The 25,939-nt window shown below is 38.8% G+C and overlaps 1 protein-coding gene across 7 annotated transcripts in view; it reads right to left on the bottom strand.

The window, feature by feature from the left end:
• The window catches only part of KLHL13 (kelch like family member 13), a 204,177-nt gene that overhangs the window by 5,799 nt on the left and 172,439 nt on the right, over positions 1–25,939 (bottom strand). For all 7 annotated transcript variants that reach the window (XM_045298582.1, XM_004710083.2, XM_045298583.1 and 4 more), the window contains 4 exons: positions 20,382–20,514; positions 19,208–19,404; positions 10,781–11,576; positions 719–832 (listed from right to left, as the gene is read on the bottom strand). In XM_045298582.1, the coding sequence (XP_045154517.1) occupies positions 719–832; positions 10,781–11,576; positions 19,208–19,404; positions 20,382–20,514 (1,240 nt within the window). The remainder of the gene's footprint in view (positions 1–718; positions 833–10,780; positions 11,577–19,207; positions 19,405–20,381; positions 20,515–25,939) is intronic.

Below are 25,939 nucleotides of genomic sequence, written 5' to 3'. Positions count from 1 at the left end.
TTATAGGTTTGGTAGTAGGATGGCAGGTGGACATTGGGCCTCCTCATGCGCACTCCCCTAATACAAGAGCACCTTGCTCAGCTAAACGGTCATTTCAGAGTTTTTTTAACATATGTATAAATCTGCCTGTAGCTAACATACAAGTAATCAGCATAGAATTATTTACTCAAAGATATCATAGTAGAACCTCACAAAAATGCAATAGAAAACGAAAACAGCCACATTATGGGCTGCCCTCAAATGAGAGAAGGAACATTATTGTACAGCTCAAAAGATCTCAAAAACTAATATGTTATATCATAATATGAGTATAACTCCTCAGCATAGCTAACATTTGAATAAACTATGAATGGTGATTAATTCAAAATTAAGAGGTGGAAAACAATTTGGAGGATCTGAACAGCGTTCAGTTACTTCAAAATTATACATTTATAGCAGGACTGGTTTGCTGCTAGTCTTATGAATTTGTAGAATGTCAAATGCATTCATATGCAAATAGACATCTAAAAAGACCTTCGACACTTAACATAAATCATATGTGAATTATCTCTTTTTCTGTATTTTCACTATTACAATGACATGGAAAGATAATCATACAATTAAAAGATTATGTAAACGGGGGCTTCAAAAGTTCATGGAAAAATAGAATGGAAAGAAAATGGATTTTTTCCATGAACATTTTGAAGCCCCTTTGTTACATGTTATTGTGTCCACATACCTGAAATATACATTACTCCTCCATACACAGTTCCAGCATGTCCATAGTGAGGCTCATTCATTTTGGCAACATAGGTCCATTCATTTGTTCTTGGATTATAGCATTCTACAGTAGCTATTATTCAGAAAAAGAAAGAAAATTATTTTTAATTTCAAATATAGCAATGAATGATTTTAATTTTGATTAAAACAACAATAATTTCCAAATAATTGAAATGTACTTATTCCATATATCAGAAACTATTTAACGCTGATTTTAGAGCAACTATTAAGACTGCAGTAATAATAGGAACCATTCACACATATTATGGTAGACCAGAAACAATTTAATAATGTAACACATTTCTGACATTCTGGATTTCATTTCCTTCTAACATACTGTTAAGTCTTTATAATTTAATATCTTTTTCAATCTACATATTAATTTTTTTCTCAAAAATGTGGAAATGATGGAAAAAGTTCATGAGGAAGGAAAAATAAAAATCAATTCTAGGCTGTCCCAGTTGACCAACTACATTAGAACAAACATTAATATATATGAAGCAAAATGTTAGATTGACTGAGGAATGAAAGTATGTCTTCCACCTCTTTTACATTCTGCAGACACAAGGCATTTTGTATTCAGACTGTGAAATGCATGATGATAACAATGTTCGGTATTTATATGGTAAAACCAATAATTTGTATATATCTGTTAACACTGCCACTAGTTGTACGCTTAACCTGAAAATGATTTAGCTACAAAATACAAAATTATTGGGAAAATGAATTTAACTTACTGAAATATTTTTCAGTTAATCTGTTATAACCTCAATAAGAGAATTAAGTGTCTGCATAGAAGTTAAATGCAATCTCTATGTAAAAGGTAGACAAGAGAGCTGTTGGGAAGTCTAGATTGACTTGAAAAGTACATACTATTTATTATTTATGAAGTGCCAACTATTATAGAAGATAATGCCCTTTGCTAACTCGAGTTCTAATCTCCCTCAATTCTTTTTTTCCCCTTAACAGAACCACATCCTTGGCCAAGGCATTTTAAAGCAAAATTTAAATTAGCAGAACACCTTGCAGTTGAGGTCGACCTTATGATACATTTTTAGCCAGTCACGTAAGCAAAAGTCTTCTGAATGGGTGATTTGGAAAAACCAGCTGAATAATATTTTGGCTAATTGCATCCAAATGCAATCCTAACGATATATCATTCGTGATGGAGACCCAGTGCTCATCTCTAGACAACTGGACATACCTTGCAGAGGGGTAATGGGGAGATGAGTCACTTAGGGTACAGTATAGCAATAATGAAACCCACAACCTTCCTCTAGTTCTTAAACGCTTCCTCCCCCCAACTACCAGGACCCCAATTCTGCCTTGCAGACCTGGTTAGACCAGATGATGCACAGCGGTACAGATGGGAATTGGAAACGCAGGGAATCTAGGACAGATGAACCTCTCAGGATCAGGGGTGACAGTGGCAATACCAGGAGGGAAAGGGGATGTAGTAAGGGGGAATGGATCACAGGGAGCTACATATAACCTCCTCTCTGGGGGACGGGCAGCAGAAGGGTGGGTGAAGGGAGACGCCGGACAGTGTAATATAAGATACAATAATAATTTATAAATTATTAAGGGTGCATGGGGGAGAGGGGAGGAGGAAGGGAAGGGGAGGGGGGAAAAAAGTAAAATGAGCGGATTCCGGGAACCCAAGAGGCAAGCGAATTTTGGGAATAATGAGGGCAACAAATGTATAGATGTGCTTTACACAATTGATCTATGTATTGTGATGAATTGTATGAGCCCCAATAAATTGATTAAAAATAAATAAATAATAATAATAATAATAACATGGGCACATGTAAAACAAGAGAGAGGTTCATTTCTCCAGTCAATAATGTCTTGTCAAAAAAATTAATGTCTTAAATAATAATAATTTTTAAATTATCAAGGGCTCACGGGGGAGGGGTGAGCGGGGAGGGAGGGGGGAAATGAGGAGCTGATGCCAAGGGCTCAAGTAGAAAGTAGGTGCTTTGAGAATGATGATGGAAACATAGGTATGAATGTGCTGGACACAATTGATGTATTTATGGATTGTGATAAGAGTTGTATGAGCCCCTAATAAAATGATTTTTAAAATGTCTTGTCTTCATCAAAATCACAGTGCAAAATACTTATTTTTTCCCTGAAACATCCCATATTAAATCACTTCTCATATCACTCTACTGATTTCATTTTCCACTTTATTTAGCTTTGAATTTCAATTATATTTCAAAAGCTTTTGTTATTTAAATTTTGTTCTACCCTTTTTATAAATCATTTTATTAGGGGTACATACAACTCTTACCACAATCCATACATACATCAATTGTGTAAAGCACATTTGTACATTCATTGCCCTCACCGTTCTCCAAACATTTGCTCTCCACCTGAGCCCCTGGCATCAGCTCCTCAAGATCTACCCGTTTGTAGGCTTTGTTCATTGCTCCAAGCTCCGACCCTTATCAACTTTGTTTCTTCTAACCCTTAAATCAATGATTCTGGAACATCATTCCCCCAAAGAAAGGCTATTTCCATCTTTAGAGGCAAGCTCAATCTGTCACATGCTCCAATGTGGTTTTTAACTCTTTCCATTGACTGAATATCTTCTGTAAAGTTCATTTTCATTTGCCTTTAGCATGACTTTCACACACTTGACTGGAAAAAGTCTACTGAATGCACATTGTTATCTCTCTCAAAATTTAAAGGACCTAGCCTATTGATGGGTAGTGGGCATCAGAAAGGTAATTAATGGGAAGATTATATCTGATTAAGTAAAGGAGTATCGGGGAGGGAATGTTTCTTTTCATCTTCAGAGACCATTGTTAGCACTTGCATATGATAGGTTTCTTCATGGTTTGATACTTTTATTAAAGTCTTGAACTTTAAGTGAACATTTCTAAAGTGTCACGGTCCTTCTTCACATCTAATTCAATCTGCTCTGATGCCATCGCAATGAATTTCCTAGTACTCCATTTACAGTGGACCTTCAAACCGGGTAGCTAATCACTCTTCATGATTAATATTTTTCCTAAGTAGAAAGATAATACTGATTCTGTCAGTGAGTTGATTGCACTTTTTTCATAAATAGTTTCCTAAGAATCCCTGTACACTCTCTCACCCATAGCCCTTCAGTGCAAGAGGTCTATCAAACTCCAGTAACAATTATACAATAATTAGTCATCCCTAAACTTTTCTTCTTCCAAATAAGTAATACCCCTCCACTTGTCTTCCAGTTCTTTCATTTTTTTGTTCATGTTTAGGCTTTCTCTCTGTAGAACAGCTATCACAATTAGTCAAATCAAGAGTATTTATCAAATGAATGCATTGATTTTATAAAAATATACACGCAGACCTTCTTTCGGTTTTCCCTATTTACAAGACATGGAGATGTATGTGAGCGCCAACAACTATGTGGAGGAGAACAACAAGATTTGATACAAGGTAAAGAGTTGCAGTATGAAGCGGTGGCTCTGTCACAATGGCTGAGATGTGCAAAGGAGACAACATAGATCAGGGGTCATCAAACTACACTTCACGAGCCCAAACCAATCCAGCACCTTTTTGTATCTCTTAGGCCTGCAGCTTGCAAGAACTGAGAAAAAGGCACAAGAATAATAATATTGTCACATGTGACAATTATAAAATTCAAATTTCAAAGACCACCAATAAAGCTTTATTGGAGCATAGCCACACCCATTTGTTTATAAATTGTTTATGGCTTGTTTAGACTACAATGGCTTCTTTACACTACAGTACAGATTTGAGTATCTGCAACAAAGATTATCTGGCCTGCAAAGCTGAAAATATTGACTTTCTGGCCCTGAACAACAACAACAACAACAAATCTGCCAAAACCTTATCTAGAAATTCACCTTCAGTAGTCTGGTGGCCATGTATTTAAACCCAAGGGGGGGAAAAATACAACCCACTGCCATCAAGTCAATTCTGACTCACAGTGGCCCAATAAAGGGTTTCAGAGGCTGTAAATATTGATGAGAGCAGGTAGCCTCATATTTTTCCAGGCAGAGTAGCTCGTGGGTTTGAACCACCAACCTTGCAGTTGACAGTCTAGCATTCACCTGACAGCACCATAACTCTCTATAATTTAGGAATTACACTAAGTTTGGTTATTTTATGTACGTCACCAAAGGCAATCATATTGAAGGCCAGATAAGCAGCAGAACCCAGAGTGGCGCCTCCGTGCTCTTTGCAAGTAGGGAAACCACTCGAAACAATGATGGTTCTAATAGAAGGAGGATGGACCACAGGCCCTAGAGTGTCAATTGGTGAGGCACTGCTTTCCTCAGGAAAACTCCACATCCATTGAGGGAGACTGATGGATTTGTCAATTCTCCATGACTCTATTGGATATCTATTTGGAAGAAATACTTAACACATTTTCCATGAGCTTTCTCACTCTTCAAAATGTTGGCTTATGAACAAGTGAAAGACATCACCTGTCACATTTCACTTTAATATAGAAAATCTCAGTGGAAGCTGGCTGTCTTATATGACATAATTTTGAAAGATGACAGAAATAACCGACTCCTTTCTAAAGTGAGTGACAGGTACTCTAAGGTCCCCTTCGTTTCCCATTTTAACAGGTGTCCAAGGGAAGTGGAGTTTCTGTGGAATTCTCTCTCCAGCCAACAAACAGGCACGTGCACACACAGACATTATGCTTCTACTTTATGTACTATGGACTTAGATTTTCCTTAGCGTCAGACACTTCATTAAAGGATTTTAAAAGGTCAAATACAATAATGTGTGGCCCATTTTCTTTTTATAATTATAGATGTGACTTGTTAGGTGCTTTCCAGTCGATGCCTATTGTGTGTGAGAAGAGCGAATGATGTCCAAGTACTCGTGAACTTATTAAATTGCTAACTGACTCTCCTATCAATCCTCTTTTTCTGTCGCCCATTACTACCCCCTTCTCTATACAGGCATACAAATATGTTCACGTAATCTGTGGAGATTGAAATTGGAATGTTGATGTATTACAACAAATGTTAGTGTTGGGGGGGAAAAAAAGGAGCTCCCCACCCCACCCCCACACAAACATGACCTCTAGAGAAAACGGGCTGTTTGGGGAGCCGGAGAACTAAAAACAGCTTCCAGCAGGAGCATTCGGAAGCACAAGAGCAGTGTTTTTAGAACCAGAAGTTGGTGCTCTACAAAACACTTGGCCCTATCAAACTGAAAAGGGAAATCAACTCAGATACTTTTCTTAGTTACACTAAGAGAAACAGAAATAGATAAAATACAGATGAATTCACGTCCACTCAATCCGACTCATAATAAGCCTTGGGTTCCTGAATCTGTGAGTCTGTCCGAAAGCAGACTATTTCCCCTTTCTCCCAAAGAGCAGTTGCTGGGTTTGAACTGCTGACCTTATGGTTAGCAGCCCAATGTACCACCAACTATGCTAGCTAGGGACAGTGAGAATAACAATCTGTAAACTCTATTCCATTAGCAAGAGTTGATGAGAGAAAGTGACAAGATCCCTCTTGCTGCCACTGGGTATATTATAGAAGGGGTGGAATAGGTCAGAAAAATGAGCCTCTTGCTCTTTAGGTTTATTTTATTATTCTTTTTCACCTACAGACACTCCTTGAAATTGGAGCTCCTGATCTGTATATACTTCATAAGTCAGTATGTGATTTTTAAAAATTAGACGATGTTTTCATTCACATGTTTGGTACAGAGTCATTTGCTGAGCATGCTGACTTTCACTGAACGAGTCATTTTCAACAAAAGTCCACTTACTTACAGATTTATAGATGATGATCCCACAGGAAAAAATATCAACTGATTGTTCTATAAATGGAATTACAGTTGTTTCAAAGTATGGCTTTTTAAGAAAATATTATAATCATATTTATGAAATTTATGAAATTGTAGTTGAATATTTAATGAGAATAGACCTATATATGCTATATAGAAGGAACTTTTGAGAAAATCATTATCCTAAGGTTAAGCTTTGGGTGGCTATGTTTTTTATTTAAGCTTAAACATAATCACACAATACGTGGAAATTTAGGAAGACATCACTAACAGCCTGGTTGTAGGAACTTTCAAAATGCGTCTTTCCATATTCAAAATGAAACACTGAAGGCAATTTTTCATAAGAGAGAAAGGGGTGGTTTTGGAAGGTCATGCGCGAGGAAGTCTGTGAATGGGTCACCTGCTCATTGAGGCAGTTACTTCTTGTTCCCACTTGGGTACAGCAATGGAGGCAGGAACGGGTCACAAAAATGAACCCTGTAGCTTCTGAATTTTATCTAGTGACTCTCTTTGGCCTGAAGATTATCCACTCTCAGACAAAAAAATTAAGTGTCTCTAATGAAAAATTAGCCATAACTCATTGAAAAGTTAGTTAGTAGCTACATAGTACCACGGATAATAATCACAAGAAAACAAGTAGTGACATTGAAAACTGGAAGTGTTTCTTTTGAGAAAAAGTGCTACAAAATGTTCCCAGACTGCAGGGGTGATTAGCAAAAAGAACTCATAAGGAATATTTTATACAAGCAGTTACTCTGATAAATTACCTTCTGGTCAATACTTACATCTTCTGAATATTTCCAGACACAGCCAATATAAATGTGTTTTTTAAATATATTAAAATATGTTGGGAATGCTGGCTGAAAAATAGAAAATTAAAATTCTAAGCTGCAGGTACTCAAGCCTGAAATGCTTTTGAAAGTCTGATTATTAAAATATGTTGAGAAATGTATATAGTTTATGTGTGTACCACTTAGTCCAACAATCTGGATAGTCTTATCTGAAATAAAAACCCATTGTAACAACAAAGGGAGGAATAGGAAAGATCAGTCATACTAATAGAATGTCACTAACAAGAAAGAGATTTACAAAAGTGTAATGTATTTTCTATGCCAATGAATAGCTTGATCTCCAATCTCTTAAATTATCTTTCATGTCTTAGAATGTTGAGTAGAAATGATTCTGAGAATGACTTGGAACGTATCCAGGGCAGATGACAGTATTTTAAACTTCTCTAGCATTGTGGAGTCTGGAATAGTGAGTGACTGCCATGATCCTGTTGATAACAAGAATAGAAGAAGAGAGGGAAAGCTACAAGGTTTGGTTTTCATTTTGGAAAGCTATATAGTACCTTATTCCAATTGCATCTAAAATAAGAAAACTGCACCTTGTAGGTAGAGTGAATTATACAAAGTACTGCTGTATTGGGGACTAAGATTAGTTATACGCTATGCCATTATTAGGTCCTTTTGAGGCTTTCCACATAGAGGTTTGAGGAGCTGGCCCCAATCCTAACTATGTGGACACCTGTCCCTCACCCCAGAAGAATTTATTTCAGAGGACAGCACTGAATCTGCAGCTCCAGGACAGGGACATGTCTGATCAGAGAACACAGGAGCAAATGAAGGGGGAGGAAGAGAGAGAGGAGCACAACCTGGCCCACCAAGCCTTGAGGACAAGATTCCTACTCAGAGCAGCCAAGCCACAGAGAAGACCATATGACCAGCCTCACTATGAGACATGATATCCCTCACTGACCCATAGCACTACACTGTGGGGACAACACTGGAGACACAGTGTGGGAATTCCTCCCGATCTCATCCCACCACGCCGAGGCAAAACACTGAGGGCGTGGAACAGAACAGCAAGGGGAACAGAGCAACAAAGTACCCAGGGAACACCAAAAATAGACTTTGGGTCCAGGGCTTGACACTCCATCAGATTCTACTGGAAAACACTCATAAAGGCCAACAAACAGTCCCTGAACGAACTACAAGCTTTCCTTTCTTGTGTTTCGTTGTGTATTTTGTCATTGGCTTGTTGTTGTTGTTTTATTTTGTAGCTTGGTTTTGCTCTGTCTTGTTTTTGTGCATGTTATTATCTCCGCAGGTCTGTCTAAATAAGATAGGCTGGATGAACAATCTGGAGGAGAAAACAACAGGACCAACAGTTCCGGGGGGACATGGCAGAGGGGGAGGTGGGGGGAAAGGAAGTGGTGTTAACAAACCCAGGGACAAGGGGACAACAAGTGATCCAAATTGGTGGTGAGGAGTGTGTAAGAGGCCTGGTAGGGCATGATAAAGGGTAATGTAACAAAGAGGAATTGCTGAAACCCTGGTGGGGACTGAGCATGATAGTGGGACAGGAGGAAAGTCAAAGGAAATAGAGGAAAGAGCTGGGAGGCAAAGGGCATTTATAGAGGTCTAGATAAAGTCGTGTCCATATGCAAATATACTTATATATGAGGATGTGGAAATAGATCTATGTGCATATATTTATAAGTTTAGTATTAAGGTAGCAGAAGGACATTGGGCCTCCACTCAAGTACTCCCTCAATGCAAGAACACTTTCTTCTATTAAACTGACATTCTATGATGCTCACCTTCCCGACACAATAGCTGAAGACAAAGTGGGTGAATAAGCAAATGTGGTGAAGAAAGCTGATGGCCCCCGGCTATCAAAAGATATAGCGTCTGGTGTCTTAAAAGTGTGAAGAGAAAAAAGCGGCTATCTAGCTCAGAAGCACAAAGCCCACATGGAAAAAGCACACCAGCCTGTACGATCATGACGTGTCGAAGGGATCAGGTATCAGGCATCATGAGAACAAAAAATCATATCATTGTGAATGAGGGGGAGTGAGGAGTGGAGACCCAAAGCCCATCTGTAGGCAACTGGACATCCCCTTATGGAAGAGTCTCGGGGAGTAGACGAGCCAGTCAGTGTGCAGTGTAGCAACGATGAAACTTAATAAAACTTTCCTCTAGTTCCCAAATTCTTCCTCCCCCCACCATCATGACCCCAATTCTACCTTACAAACATGCCTAGACCGGAGCATGTACACTGGTATAGATAGGAGCTGGAAACGCAGGGAATACAGGGCAGATGATCCCTTCAGGACCAATGGTGAGAGTGTTGATACCAGTACCAGGATGGTGGAGGGAGGGTAGGGTGGAAAGGGGGAAACCAATTACAAGGATCTACATATAACCTCCTCCCTGGGGGGTGGACAACAGAAAAGTGGGTGAAGGGAGACATCGGACAGTGCAATATATGACAAAATAATAATTTATAAATTATGAACGGTTCATGAGGGAGGAGGGAGCTGCGAGGGAGGGGGGAATGAGGAGCTGATGCCAAGGGCTTAAGTGGAGAGCAAATGTTTTTTGAATGATGAGAGCAATGAATGTACAAATGTGCTTTACACAATTGATCTATGTATGGATTGTGATAAGAGTTATATGATCCTCTAATAAAATTATTTAAAAAAGGAAAAAAATCTAAGTGAGATGCCAGCTAAATCCACATGGGAGAAGCAAACCAGTCTGTGTGATGTAGGAATTATAAATAATAAAAACTGAACCCAGAGAAAGGGAACGATATTAGAAGCTAAATTCAGAGCACCTGGTATTCAGAAAGCTATGGATAACAATGAAAGCCCAAACCCCATTCATAGGGTCCCCCATGTGGATTCAGCCTCTAACTAGGTACTGGGACAGGAAAGGCCTTGTTATCAGACAAAATGCACTGCAGGGCAGATTACTGCAGTTGCACCTAGGTCCAAATGTGATCTATTGTTATTTGATCTCCCTCTGGATCCAATGGATAAATGTTCAATATTTTCTATTTTGTTCTCAATTGCAGTTTTTTTTTTGTTTCATTCTGCCATTATGGCTGGGCCTCTTGTTTGTGTGTTGTTTTGTTTCTGTATGCGAAGCTCAGTAGAGGTAAACCTCTAGCGCAAACACTGCACTATTACGCTCAAAGGGACATGGAGGTGTGTAAGAAAATGGACATGAACAATAATTAGTACAAGGAAGAAGAAATGTTGTGGAATTGACAGTAGTATTTGTTGTTCAAAACTTCTGCAAGGGATGGAAACTGTTAAAATAAGTAAACGGATTTTTCAATGATCCAAGCTACATTGTTGGTCTTTAATTCGAAAGACCTACTTAGTTTCTGAGTGAAGAGCAATGTGTGTGCAAAAGAATTGATTTCGGCGATTAAGATTTATGCCCACACTTACGTAGTTCACCAGCTGCATTTCGCCCACCGACTGCATACAGGTATCCTTTGAGGGCACTTAGGTGGAAGAACGTGCGCTTCTCGTTTAGAGATGCAACTTGCATCCATTTGTTGTATCGAGGATCAAATCGGAAGACGGTATCGACTGCTGTTTTTCCTTTTGTGTCATAATTACTCTGTCCGCCGACGACGTAGAGAAAATTTCCAATGACGGCAATGCCATGCTGGTACCTTGGGGCATCCATGGGGGCCAGCGATTTCCACTCATGGGCCTTCTCATCATACATGCGTAGCTCTTTGCTGACCACCAGCTGCTGCCTCAGCACTCCTCCGAGGGTAACCAAATGAGTGGTGTCAGACCGAATGGCAGTCCTGTCTGACTGCATCACGGGCTGCATGAATGGCATCATTTGGTAATTGCTGGCTTCTAAGAGCAGATTCACACAAGTATTGTCAGTTCTCATGAAATCCACGGTTTGCACATAGTTAATGAGTTCCTGGGGCGTCATCAGTGGAAATCGTATGTTCTTCATCAACTTTGCAGCAAAGTCCATCCGGGGCTCTTCCAGGCGTAGCCAGCGACAGGTCGCCTTAAAGAGCTCAAGTTCAGTGCAATGCTTAAGGCTATTACTGGAAAGCACAAAGGCAAGACGCTCAAAGGGGAGCTTCAAGAACTCCCCAGTGCTCAGCAATGCAGGAAAATTCTTCAGGACAAAGCTATTCACGTATTTATCCACTTCTGTCAGATTGTAGGTGTTGGCAATCCGCCCGACTTCGACACAATTGTCTAAAGTGACCTATTAAGCAAAAAACAAAAACAAAAAACAAATATGACAACACGACCCTTTCATGATACTATACTCTGGCCGAGCCCTGGTGGTGTTGGGGGTTATCTATTGGGCTGTTCACAGCAAGGTCAGCTGTTCGAAGGCACCAGCCTCTCTGCAAGAGAAAATGGGACTTTCTACTCCCATAAAAATTCAGTCTCAGAAACTCTTTAGTGTCGCTATGAGTTGGAATCATTTTGATGACAATGAGAGAGTTTCTATTCCTTCAGGCCAGATGGAAATTTTGGAAAACAGAGAGCTGTTCAAGGGCAGCAAGAGTTTTGGTGGCATTGTGGAGCACACATTGGGCTCTTAACCACAAGGTGAGCTGTTCAAAACCACCAGCCATTCTGCTCCTTGGGAGAAAGATGAGGTTTTCTACTGTAAAGAGTTACAATCTCAGACATCCACAGAGGCAGTTCTACTCTGTCCTTTAGGGTCGCTATGAGTTGGAAGCAACTCGATGGCAGTGAGGTTCAATTATAGCAGGAACTTTGCTGCTACAGAAGCCAAGCACTTGGCTGCTAAGTCATCAACAGATCAAATACCCACAGCCTCTCCGGTAAAGATGACAGTCTTGTAAACCCTATGCCGCCTTTCCACTCGGTCCGGCCACGTCACGAGGAGTCAGAATTGACCCCAGTGTAGTAGAGAGAGCTACTTCTGCAAGAAGACTCTTATCAGTACTCTAACAACTGATTAGTCCAAAATAAAAGCAGGAATGTAGCACAAGGAAATGTAGCACAAGAAACAAATCACACAAAAAATGTGTGTATGTGTGTGTGTTGACACACGAAGACAGGTCAAAGGCCTCAAATGCATGTTGTCGCATAATGCAACTACACTGCTAACAGATTAATAGATGACTTTAAAATTTGGCTAATCCTTCTAGGCTCCTTATATTTAAAAGCTGAAATAAGACTGATAACATTACACTTCGGGGAAAATAAAAGCCCAGTTAGGATGCAATACCACAGTCAGTTCTAAGGATAATAGCCGCGCGCGCACACACACAAACACACACACACACAGAGCTTTCTTCATATATGTATTACTGAAAATGAATTTGAACTCAGCTGATTTTATTTACAAAAGTCATCCAAAATAGCTTCTCAGTTGCTTATTATATAGTTTGTATATAAGAACTAAAATGTAACTAACACAAAAACACTAAATGTGAAATAAACAAAGATTTCAGACCAGAATAAATATTTATACTTTAAGAACAAAATCAAGATATGTAATTCCTTCCTCGTTCCATGTTAAGCTTCAGAAAACAATTACTAAAATAGCAGGATAATCAATCCTACCTTCTTTTTCTGTTTAAAGACACTCATAATACCTAAAATACCTTTCCTGTACCAGCACACTCATACAGGCAAACTCACAGGACTGGAAAAGATCTTGACAGACTACCTAGTCAATGTAGATAGCTGTATACTCTTGTCTTAAGACATGCCAGAGATTGGTATTCCAGAACCTTCTGAATTGCCATCTTCTTGGTAGCAAGAGGATTCAGTATTTTCAACAGCTCATATACAAGCGCTACCACACAATGTGGGGTTATAACAAGGGTTATATACCACAAAGAATAGCAATAGAAAAATCAAAGATGCAATGATAAATGCAATCTAAAAATAGAATACCTGTCAAACTAAGATAAAGAATTGCTATATATGTATTCATTTTAAAATGAGACTCAGAAAAATATGTAATGGGATATTAATTTGTATCAAGTACCTGTAATCAAACCCACAGAAATCAATCCCAGAATTCAAGGAATAAAGTTGTAAAAGTACAGCAGACCAATAATGGTGGAATGATAAGCCATTTTTTGAAAAACAAAAACAGGACAATTCAACTATGATTCATTTTAAGCCACTTTTCCGTTATGATTCTTAAAAGTGCCTCAGCTAGCAAACCAACAAATATTTCTTTAGCTATACAGTATCAAATAATGGGCATATGCAACAGTAGAACACAGGAGAAAGCTTTAAAAGTTCATAGGAAACTTGCAATCCAAAAGCCAAACTCAGTGCTATCCAGTCAATTCCAACTTGCAGCGACCCTATAGGACAGGGAAGAGCTGCCCCAGTGGGTTTCAAGACTGTAACTCTTTATTGGAGCAGCTGGTGGATTCAAACTACTGGCCTTGCAATCCGCAGCCCCACTGCCGTCCTCTCACCAAGTAGCCTACACAGTTATCCTCAAGGCAGTTCCAAGCAACATAATTTTTAAAATGGTTTTCTCATTAACATACCGGTACTCACTGCTGCTGTACTAGATTGTTCAGATTTCACTTGAAGCAGCCAAGCATTGCTATTAACATAATTTGGCATTTGAATGACTGACAGGTTTCATCAGATATCCGTGATGTTATTCTGTTGACGATCAAGGTCTTATACATACAAGGACATATTCATTTTAAAAAATCAGTGCTATTTTACTCTCCAGAGAAATGCAAAGTCTGGCAATATTTGGGGGACTTCTTAATTAATGTATCAAATTCTCCTTGGTGCTACATAGCTTAATAGAATAAGAGTCTGGCCTCGGGTACAACCAACGCAGAAAAAGAACAACATCCAAAGAGAAAAAAATGGGAAGAAATTAAACAAGCCCCTATGGGAGGCCATGGATGCAACAGCCAAGCAAAAGATGACCTGCTATTGTTACACTGGTGAGAAAAATGCTGGACAGAGGGAACAGAGGGACCTTTTGGTGAGAACAAAGGAATGATTTACAAAAGAAAGAAACAAACCACACACCTCTGTCTCTTTGTCTCTGCAGTTTCTAAATGCCATCTGAGATTATTAAAGGGTTGTATCCTGAGTCTGATGGTGTATGCACCTGTGGGGACCTAATTCTTTTATTCCTTTGTATTTTACGTGTAGTTCCCTTACTAGAAGGTGCCCTCTTTGCATAGCAGATTACAAATCGGGCTACAAACCACAAGGTAAGCAGTTCTAACCCCCAAGCTGCTCCAAGGGAGAAAGATGAGGCTTTCTGCTCCAGTCAAGATGCAGAGCCTCTGAACCCACAGGGACAGCACTATTTTATCCATTGGGTCACTATGCATCCAAATCAACTCAATGGCAATGAGGTTGGTTTTTTGAGTACTCCCTTGCTGGATACAATATTGGTTATTACAACCGTCTTTGGGCTCCCACATTTACTATATTTGGCAGCACATCCTGCTGCAAATGTACCAGTGGCAATGAGTAGTTCACCAAAAACCAAAACCCATGCCTCTAGTCCTTCCCCACAGAAGTCTAGCTAAGAGGTGAATAAGAAGAGAAAGGTCTTGGTGATAGTTAAGCATGATATTTAAAATACAGAAAAACCACCACATCCTGGGTACAAATCAATCAGAATAGATGTTCATCCATAAACAACCAGTACAGCTCTCTGGGTACGCATTGAATATCAGAATAAGGAAGTCAGGGTTTGTTTAATGAGGAGGAAACAAATTTTGACTCCTTTTGAACTCTCCGTACAACTTTTCACTCTCAGTGAACATTAAGAGATATGCCTTAATGTATCGTAATGTTTTAATTTTTACAGAATGATTCCAATGTAGATTAAATAGGAAATGTGAATTTTTTTTATTTTTTTTTATTTTTGCTGAACAAGCACGGGTTGAACTAAAAAAACAATTCTTGGGGGGCCATTTTATCCACACCTGTTATTTAAAATGCCTCCACCTCATCCCCTAGCTGGTTTCCTTATTTCCAAAAGAAAATGACTTCTCCGGTGACTTCTGATGCTCACTGTTTTACCTTGAGAAAACAAAAGCTTCCCCTTTCCTCAGTCTTTTTCCTCTCCCCCGCATATATTGATTTTTCACCTCCCTTCCTTTTCTGGCTTCGAGACTCTGTCAGACCCAGCCATCTAAATGAAAGTTTCTAGTGACGTCCCTGTGGGTGTCTCAGTCCCAATACTGATGATAAACGTAAATGTGGATCCAACGGTATACCTGCATCAAAAAAAGGTAACTTGAAAAATAACTTAACAGAAGGGTGTCCTCCAAGATGATGATATCTTCATTCTCCAATTAAATATTCTTTTATATACAAGTAAGGAAAATAGTTTCCTTGCTCACCTTTATTGCATTCTATTTGATATGCAAATTAAAGTCTTTCTAGCTCGTTTGAAAATTCCATTTTTTTCAGCAACTTTACATTAAACGAGTTCTGTGTACTGGCCTATAATCCTCTCTAACTAATTCTGCAAGGCAAATACTAGATGCTACAAATTCCAAATTGCAAACAGAAGTCTTAAGCCCGATTTGTTTGTCAATCACATTTGCACAGTATTTAGCATGGTTTACTTATGCAATGTCAAAAGGACACAATTTAATGTAGACTTCGCAGTTAGTATAAACTAAACAAAGGCAATTTTCCTTTATATCCATGGGACATGAAAGTACGACTTTTTGAAAAGTTTGACTGCTCTGCCTTGTATCCTTGAAGGAGCCCTGCTCTTGTAGCGGGGTATGCATTGGGCTTCTAGCAGCAGAGTCAGAAGTTTGAAGCCACCAGACATTTTAAAGGGAATGATGAAGTTTTCTGCCCCAATAAATACTTACAGTGTTGGAAACCCACAGGGGCAGTTCTAGTCTGTCCTAAAGGATCACTGTGAGTTGGAATTGACTTGATAGTAATGAGTTTTTATATCTTTCACTGTCACCCTTTTGTATTCATTTAATGCTGTTCTTTTCCACAACTACCAAGAAATAGCATAGCTCCTAGATCCCTTTAGCAGGAATAATAATTACCACCCTAAAATAACATATTACTGCAAAGGATGGTAGAATGAGGAGGGGTTCGTTCTTGTTTTACTGGGCTGGATGACCTTTTAGGAAATAGAAGTCTATATCTCACTAAACACCCAGTGTGGCCATTACATGAATTTACAGTTATCATTCAAGCCTACTGTATAAACACATTGCACATTATTTATTGGTTCAGATTACATGTAATGGTGCTCCTGAGAAATGATGAACAAATAACAGGCGATAGAATTTATTAGAAGCAGAGTTTTCGATCTAAAATTTCAGACCCAAGTAATGTTTTGGTTGTATAGCTCTTCTTTTCCCTCGAGAGAAATCAAAGACTTAGAAAGCCAATGTGGCTTTCTTAATCATGTTGTGGCTGTGTGCTGCTAAGGAAACCTTACAGCCCGTCAACTCTAAAGCATTTCATTCCAGCACACTCTTTAAAACATGAGATCATGACATTCTGCCATGATCTATGATAACTTCTAAAGATTTTAAAATAAGATGCTCATTTGAAAAGTACATGTAGTATTTTGAAACTTGCAATTCTCCTGAATCCACAGGATCCTCAGGGCTACTGTTTTTCCTGATCTACTCAGTTACTGGAAAAGAAAAGAGTCAACAAATAGTGCAAGGCTGAACTTAGACTAAACTATAAAAAAAGACATGGATGACATAAATCAAAACCAACGCCTCTGCCATCAAGTTTGATCCTGACTCAGAGCAACAAAATAATAGTTAGACCTGCTCCTTTCCATTTCTAAGGCTGTAAATCTATATGGGGGCAGAAAGCTTCATATTCCTTCAAAGGAATGGCTGGTGGGTTTGAACTGCTGAGCTTGGGCTACCAGGGTTTCTCTCGGGAGAGAATGATCCAAGAAAATCTGAATTTCACATGTTCCTGCAAATAACCAACCAACTTTTCTCTGATATTATCATGGAATTATAGAAGGAAGATTTCCCCTGTAACAACATGCTGACATTTCTTAAGCAACGAGAATGAAGGGTAAGTTAAGTAGAGTTGTTAGTTACATAATCGAGAGGGACTGGAAGAAACTATGCCACGTGTTTGCTTCCTCAAGGTCTCTTTATTTTAGAATGCCTACAGGAAGACCTGAAGCACGAAGAACATAAACTGAAAGACAACATGAAGCAGTTACAATACAGAAGACCCCTCCGAAGGATCAAAGCGCACAGTTGTAGGGTTTCAAACAGATAAAGGAACTAACAGTTGAATTGCTACAAATGTGTTGATTCTGTAATGCAACTATGCTGCTGCCTTTAAATTTTAAATAGTTAGCCAGCAGAAAATTACTTTCTAATCCTTTTATTTTAACGATTACATACTACTATCACTTTTCATGACTTAGGCTTTTATCAGTTTGATCTCTTTCTCTCAGGTAAATGAAGTGGTCACAATTGACATCTGAAGTTGAAAAGATTAACCTTCTGCATTGGAAGGTAGAAAGATAATGTCTAGTTAGTGCTTCTAAAAACTCAAGGCCATTGAGTTGATGGTAATTCATAGTAACCCTGTAGGACAGGGTAGAACTGCCTCTGTGGGTTCTGAGACTATAACTCTTTATGGGTGTAAAAAGCATTGTCTTTCTCCCTCAAAGTGCCTGGTTCTGAACTTCTCACCTTGCGGTTTGCAGCCAAACACATTACACTAGGCCACCAGGGCTCCCACCTAATGATTAGTTCTAAAGAAATAATAGCATAATAGCATTTTCCCTATTTTAGCTCAAGACAGCAATATGTTGGTAAGATCAGAGTAAAACCATGAAAGGAATCCATAAATATAAGTATTACATGTTACTAGCAAATTAACTACTGGATTTGAGACATTTAAAAACTTGTATTCAACACAATTCATTTTGCCTTGACATTAAGATGTTTCATGTAAAATTAAGATGATTATCTGTGGAACAAAACGAGAATGAAGATGCTTACAGATCTGGAGGAGAAAGGCCTATCACAAATGAAATACAAGGCTCTCCACTAAGAAAAGGTACTGCTCTTTGGGAACTGGGGACTGACTGCTAAGTAATTGATTGATTCGTGGCTGTATGGGTCTTCTTTCACTCATTTGAAAAAAAAGAAAGGCTAAAACACTTTGACGGGTGCCATGTTTCTATGGAATTGAGAGTTAGATCCTTCCAGGTATAAGTGTTAGTTGTTATTCAGACTTAGCTTACATGTTGCAGAGAGAAAAAAAGTATTGATTTTATTTTAAGAGACCATTAGAAGTTCAAATTATGTTTCCAACACAAAACAAAGCCACAGCCATCAAGTTGATTGTTGTTAGTGCTAGGTGCCATCAAGTTGGTTCCAAGGGACCACCTCTGACGCTAAAGGACAGAGTAGAACTTCCCCTTGGTTGTCTGAGACATAAATCCCTACGGGAGCAGACAGCCTTATCTTTATCTCCTTGAGCAGCTGGTGGATTTTGAACCTCCAACCTTGCAGTTAATAGCCCAATGCCTAGCCTATAGCACCATCAGAATTTGATTTAAGAATCTGCATATATAAAATAATGAGGGTAAAAATATGATCGTAAATAATGTTATCACATGTTAAATTATATATCTTATCAAACACTTATTGGTTGCTGCTATTGTATTACACAGAAGGTTTTTGTTAAATGAAACCATTTCGGAATACACCTGTACTTTTTTTCTTCTCAGCTTGCTTTCAGATCACATACTGCATGTCAGCTCTCTCACGGGAAACACTGTAGATGCCTACACAGCAGATTAATGAGTCCCCTTCAAAGGAGGTTGCATCAGGATCTACTACAGGAAAATGCAATAGGAAGATGTCCTACCCCAGAAATGAGAAACACTTTGCAGAAGTCCAAAACCGGCAGAATCTGTAGAAAGCTCGCAGCTTCCAGTGTATCCTGAAGGTTGTCCATGTTGAGAGAAAGCTTTGCAGTATAAATGAAATCAATAATCTTCTTTAGGCCGACTCTGTTCACGCCATGGAGCTTAATGCACATTAAATCTTGTTCTTTCATTCCACCTTAAGTAAAAAGACATTCAATTAAATGAAGGTGGATAATTTAATTAAGGTCAAACTCATTTCTGCTGCTAATTAGATGCAATAAAATCAAGGAAAAGTCCTATTCTAGATAAGCATACTACTTGACAGAGCCCGGCTTCTGCATAATTTGCAGTTAAAAGAGAGTATTTTAAAATGAATGTCTCTCTACTAATAGAGGTCGTATATGATGCAACTATTTCCTAAACGTTTTCCTGTCACTTCATATCTTTTGATGACTAAAGATTGCATTAGTGGTACCAGAGTCTCCCATGGCAAAAGAAGTTATATGTGTGGAAAAGAAAAGCTGTGAGATAAAAGTGGACAGGAATATGAAGGCATACATCCAGCTGACAGGCTTTTTAAATGCCTCCTATAACCATACCTTCTGATGAATAAGCCTTCTAAAAGTATTCCTCATGTAAAAATGTGGAACAAAATTCAACATCATTAAAAACAAAAAACATACTGGTAGGATAGAAACTGGAGGGACCCAGGAGACTAGGGCTCTTGGTCACCTTCCTGGTCTGATAATGAACTCAACCCCATGGCTCTATTTTCAGCTAAACAAGAGACAGGCCCGTAAGAGGAGCTATAACAATGGTAAAACATGAGGAACTTAGACTAATCAGTCATTTCAGATGAAGGGGGCAGCATTTCCCTTCCAGAAGGATTCGAAAAGGAGGCATGAAAACGAGAAATACAGGGAAGGCGTGGGGTAAGTGCTGTTACATTGCAAGGACTGCAATCAACGAGATGAAATCAAACTTCTATGAAGTGTTGAATGGAAAATTGATTTGTTCTTTCACCCTTCGCCTAACTCCCAATTTAAAACAAAGTGAAAGAAGCAAAAAGCACAGTCTGAAAGCCCTGAATTTCACTTTCGAAATACAGGGAAGTCAACATGTGGTTTTCCATGTGGTTTTAATATGGACATAAAATGTTAAAAAGACACTTACCTGTGAACATAGCCTTGAAGTAGTCACTAGCAGATGCCATCATAACTCTGTGCACAGGAAAGGAATCATCTGTGTCACCGGGCATCAAGGTCACATCACAAAGCAATCCTTCAAGTCGAAGTTGGTCAAAGCCCTAAAGCAAGAACATGAGGTGAGCGACCATTCCAGGCGAAACAGCTACCCAAACTGCCTGGGGTTGAAATTACATTTACAATCGAACAACCTAACAGAACACTCGGGAGAAGACTTTTTAAAAGCCTGAATATTTTCCTGGATATGTGACAATGTAGATTTTACTTCAATTTGGGAAAACCATAAAATTAAGATGAATTTAGGATGAAAATAAAGAAGGAAAATTGACCTACCTTCATTTATTGATGCAACCATTCAGTTTCACCTTATTTTGAAAGCAAATTACCACATATACTGCTATTTCTATATATGTGAAAGTAAGATGTTAGACCTTCTAATGCTCCTCTCCACAATAAGTGGGAATACTGTATGTTTAAGAGTAAATGTGTAGAGCTTTACCCCAAGACATCTTTTTAAAAATCTTGTTTTAAAGAAAATAAGAGAATATCTGTGGGCACCTTGATGGTAATGGATTTAATGTTAGTATTTGGTGTATTTATAGACTAAAAATATCTCAAAGTATATGGATCAGATCAGACCATCTCTTTGAAATTAGATGTTTCAGCTCTTGTTTCAACAACTAAATTGTTTCATGTCTTTGGAAAGTAGAGATGGTGCTTTAGACATCCCTCTACCTTTCAAGTTTCAAATTTGACATTTTATTATCTTTTTTACAAAAGGGGAGCCCAGTGAGTCCCAACATGAGACTTAATTGTCCCCAAATGCCTAAAGGTTTAATGGAGAAGGAATCGGCTAGCATCCTCAGATCAGGGGAAGGGCAGGACTACGGTGAAGAGAATGACTATTGATTGATGAGCTCTTCCAACCACTCCCTTGGTGGACCCTAACCAATGAAAAAGTAGCAGTTGGCCCTTGGGAGAATGAAACAATTGGAAGATAATAATTGGCTGGTAAAATGTACCGAAAGGAAGCAATGTTCAATATAATGATGAGGCCCATATTGCGACATCTGGCATATTTCAGTGTGTAGTTTCAAAGACTGAAGTATTATATTATAAAATATCATAAAGATGCATATCAAAAATCTTTCTAATAATATAAGAAGATTCAGTGGCATTGCCAGGTAAGTGTTAGCTGCAAGGTTGGCAGTTCAAAACCACCATCTGCTCCTCCAGAGAATGATGAGGCTGTCTGATTCCTTCAAGAGTTTCTGTTTCAGAAACCCTAGATAGGATCACCGTAAGTCAAAATCAACTTGAAGGAGTGTGTATGAAACCAAAAACTCACTGCCATCAAGTCAATTCCGACATATAACAGCTCTTTAGGGCAGAGTAGAACTGCCCCTATGAGTTTCTAATACTGTGAATCCTTAAAGGAGTAGAGAGCCCCATCTTTCTCCGGTTGCGTGACCTTGCAGTTAGCAAGCCAATGCGAAACCCACTATAGCTAGGCTTAATTCATCCTCTTAGTATTTCAGTTACCTAAAACAAACCTTTTCTTTCTAAAAGGTATATCTCACCACCTTAAGAAGCAAAAGGATAACATACTAAAGAACGCAATGCTAGAAATAGTGATCCTCTACATATGTATAATATAAACCTCAGTCAGAATAATTTTTAATGACAACTTTTATGTTTGTTTTCTTAAGAAATGGCTTTATTCTACAAAACTGGAATTTCAAGAGATTATCTGATCTGATACAGACACTTGGAGAGATTGTTAGTTCATAAATATCTGAACCCAAACAAAAACTAACTCCATGCCTATTGAGCCACTTTGCACTGCTATTGACCCTAGAATAGAGAAGAACTTCGCCTAGGCTTTCCAAGGCTGTACTCGCTATGAAAGTCAACCGCCACATCTTTTTTCTCAAGGAGAAGCTGGTGGGTGTGCACTTCCAGCCTTACAGTTGAATGCCACGGGGACCCCTCAAAAATATAAATACAGTAGATATATTTTAGAACAATATTATGTATCATACATTTTTTTTCTTTTTCCAACACTGAATGACATCAGTTTTTATTTCCAAATATCAAATCTTTCACAAATGCCTTTTTTTTAATTGGCAAACACACCCCACCCCTGCAATTTTTGATTTCACATTGCTAAATCATTGACTGACCTTGTTATTCAGAAAACTGGGGACAAAAGAATCATGGTTTATCTTTTTTTTTTAATTTTCTTTCTTTTTTGAAAAATCATTTTATTAGGGGCTCATACAACTCTTATCACCATCCATACATACATCAACTGTGTGAAGCTCATTTGTCCATTCATTGCCCTCATCAGTCTCAAAACATTTGCTCTCCACGTAAGCCCCGGGCATCAGCTCCTCATTTTTCCCCTCCCTCCAAACTGCCCCATCATTCATGAACCCTTGATAATTTATAAACTATTATTTTGTCATATCTTACACTGTCCAACGTGCCCCTTATCCTTTTTTAAAGACATGTTGATTTTTAGGGAGTATTCTCATGCACAAGGCAAGAAGTAGCTCGGCTAAATTTTATGTATGGGTTTTAAGCACAAGATATTTATAGGAATTATCTTTATACTGTAGAAAAGTCTTGGCAAGTACTAAACTAGGACACCACGGTGAGGAGGTCAAGTAATAGGGAAGGAGGTAACCATATACTGCGACAAATGAAGGACAAGCATGTTTTAATTCCCCAGTGCTCAGCACCCAGGTAGTATTTTATACACGTTCAATTAACACATTAACAAACATACCAGATTTTACTCAGAAGCCATTGCTGACATTGGGCAGAATGTTAATTTTCGGACAAACTGACAAGAACACAGGAACTTTACCTGTGATGTCTTCACCCACAATAAAATATGTTGACCTAACATGGCCCTTTTTGCTAGAATGTAAAAGTTAAAGGAAAGGAAAAGGACTAGAAAAATGCTTGACTCCCAAGGACTTGTTGTTTTGTTTTTCTATAAAGATGAGGTTTTCTAGTGTGGGAATTCCACAGGGGCAGTTCTACCCCGTTCTACAGCTATGGTATGAGTCAGAATTGACTCAATGGCAGTGAGTTTTTGTTTTTAGATATATTTTAATTTTTTTACAAAATTAAATATATGCTTGTTGTAAAAAAATCCAAATACAGAAGGATATAAACTGAAAATAAAAACCAGCCTCTTTTACTTAACCAGGTGTAAGTACTGTTCACACACATATTTATATAGAGTTCCAGATCCTTTTTTACACATATACATAATCTGCAGTATGCTTATATGTATATGGCTTTTTTAATGGGATATTATCTACAGTGATCTGCATTTTAAAATTCACTTGAGCACATGACATGAACTGCCTGACATCTTGGTATACACAGACTATTTCATTCTTTCTTATTGGAAGTATAATATTCCATAAGGTGGACATTCCATAAAGAATTTATTCAGTCACATCTGGCTGAACATATAGGGCGCTCCTTGACTTATGTCATTACAGCTAATGCTTCAATGAACTATTTGCACACACATTTACGTGTGTAATTATATTTGCATAAGATTTTTATATAAGTGTAATTAATGGTTCTAAGAATAAGTATTTTTAAAGTTTTGATCAAACAAAAGCCAAACCCACTGTCAAGCAAGTCAATTTTATCCCCAAGTGCCCTTATATAGGATTTCTGAGGCTAAAATTCTTTACAAGAGCACAAGGTCTCATCTGTCTCTCAGGAAGTAACTAGCAGGTGAGTAGTCCAAGACTGACCCAACAGAGCCACCTCTATTTAGAAACCCCAAACCAAACTCACTACCATCAAGTTGATATTGACTCATGGCGACCCTAGAAGGCAGTGTAAAACTGCCCCTGTGAGTGTCCAAGTCTCTTAACTCTTAGCAGGAGTAGAAAGCCTCATGTTTTCCCCCACACAGTCACTGGAGGTTTTGAACTACTGACCCTGTGATTAGCTGCCCAATGCATAACCCACTGCCCTGCCAGAGTTCCTGTTGACTCCTTTGATAGCTATTGGCAAATGTTTTTACTTGGGGGCAATACCATACCTGTGTACTAGTAAAAATGCTATATGCCAATATATTAATGATATGAGCTCAGGTATTTTATGGCTCCCTGGTATGTATTCTCCAAATACCTGAATCTCCTCCTCTAAAGGATATGCAGATAAAATCTTTAAAATGGCAATCACAGCTTACTGATTTAAAAGCAATGATTTTATCCAGTTTTTTTTTCCCTTTGAGTAAAAACAAAAACAAAAGAAAACGTCTTCGATCATTTGCTTGCCCACCAGTCTTTTACAATCCTGCAAATGTACTATTAATTGAGTGATATCACTAGGCTGCCCATTTGACTAGTTGCTATCCTTTCTCCCTTTGAAAATCAAGGTGGATAATGTTTCTGTGTCATTTTACATTAGGTCTGTGTTCCATTAAAACCACTCATCTGCAGGCCTCACAATCGGGCATGCACAGTTCAGGTAGCAGGCGCCTTTGCCACCCTCTTCACACACTGCCTTGGAAACTCATCTGGCGTCTGGAAAGAGAGACGGGAAGACCGTCCCGAGTATCCCAGTTTCAGGATCTTCTTTAACATAACCCCAGATTATCTACTTTGGGAGACGTATCTGCTTCCATGTGGGTTTGTATTTATTTACTGCACACTGTGTTTTCCTATGCATTCAGGAATAGTCCCACCACCAACCAACTCCATGTTTGTGATCGTCATCCCAGAGTTCTGTTGTGAGGTGCCATCACATGGATTTCAACTCACAGTGACACCCCCGTGGCAGAACAGAACGGACACACAAGGTTTTGCGGCGCAGTGGGTGGCTGACTCCAGATCAGCAGCAGTTTGAACACCAGCCACTCGGCAAGAGAAAGAGGAGGCTCGTTACACCCAGAAAGAGTCAGTCTCAAAAGCCCACAGAAGCAGTTCTGGTTCTAGTCTGTTACAGGGTCGCAGTGAGTCTGCATTGACTCGATGGCAGTGAGCTTGGTGTTCTGGACTCTGTACAGGAGCAGATCACCAGGTTTTTTCTCCCATGGAGAGCTGTGCAGTGGGTTTGAATTGCCAACCTTTTGGTTAGCAGCCAAGCACTTAATCATTATGTAACCTGGGCTGATTATTATTTTTATGCAAATAAGCTGTGCCTAAAGAGACAAAGTTAATTTTCCTTATGCAACAGGTTTTGTTTCATAGAAGAAAGTACCCTGTTTCCCCAAAAGTAAGACACCCCTGAAAATAAGACCTACTTACAGATTTGCCTCTCACTGATATATAAGGCATCACCCAGAAAATAAGACCTCCCAGAAAATATGGTCCTCGAAGCTACCGTAACTCTGGACTCTGGACAGTAGCGGCGGGTGCCACTGCACAGCTCACTGTTGGCCACAGCACAGCCTGAGCAGACAGGAAGTGTGAGGTCTCTTTTAATAAAACAATAAACAATAAATGTGTACCATATTCTTCATGGAAAAATAAGACATCCCCTGAA

This window comes from Echinops telfairi, unplaced genomic scaffold (genome assembly GCF_000313985.2).
Source record: "Echinops telfairi isolate 266 unplaced genomic scaffold, ASM31398v2 ScPeMD7_7427;HRSCAF=8465, whole genome shotgun sequence".
Classification (NCBI taxonomy): Eukaryota; Metazoa; Chordata; class Mammalia; order Afrosoricida; family Tenrecidae; genus Echinops; species Echinops telfairi.
Note: the sequence above shows the minus strand (reverse complement) of the source record. Positions and strands in the feature narration are given on the sequence as shown.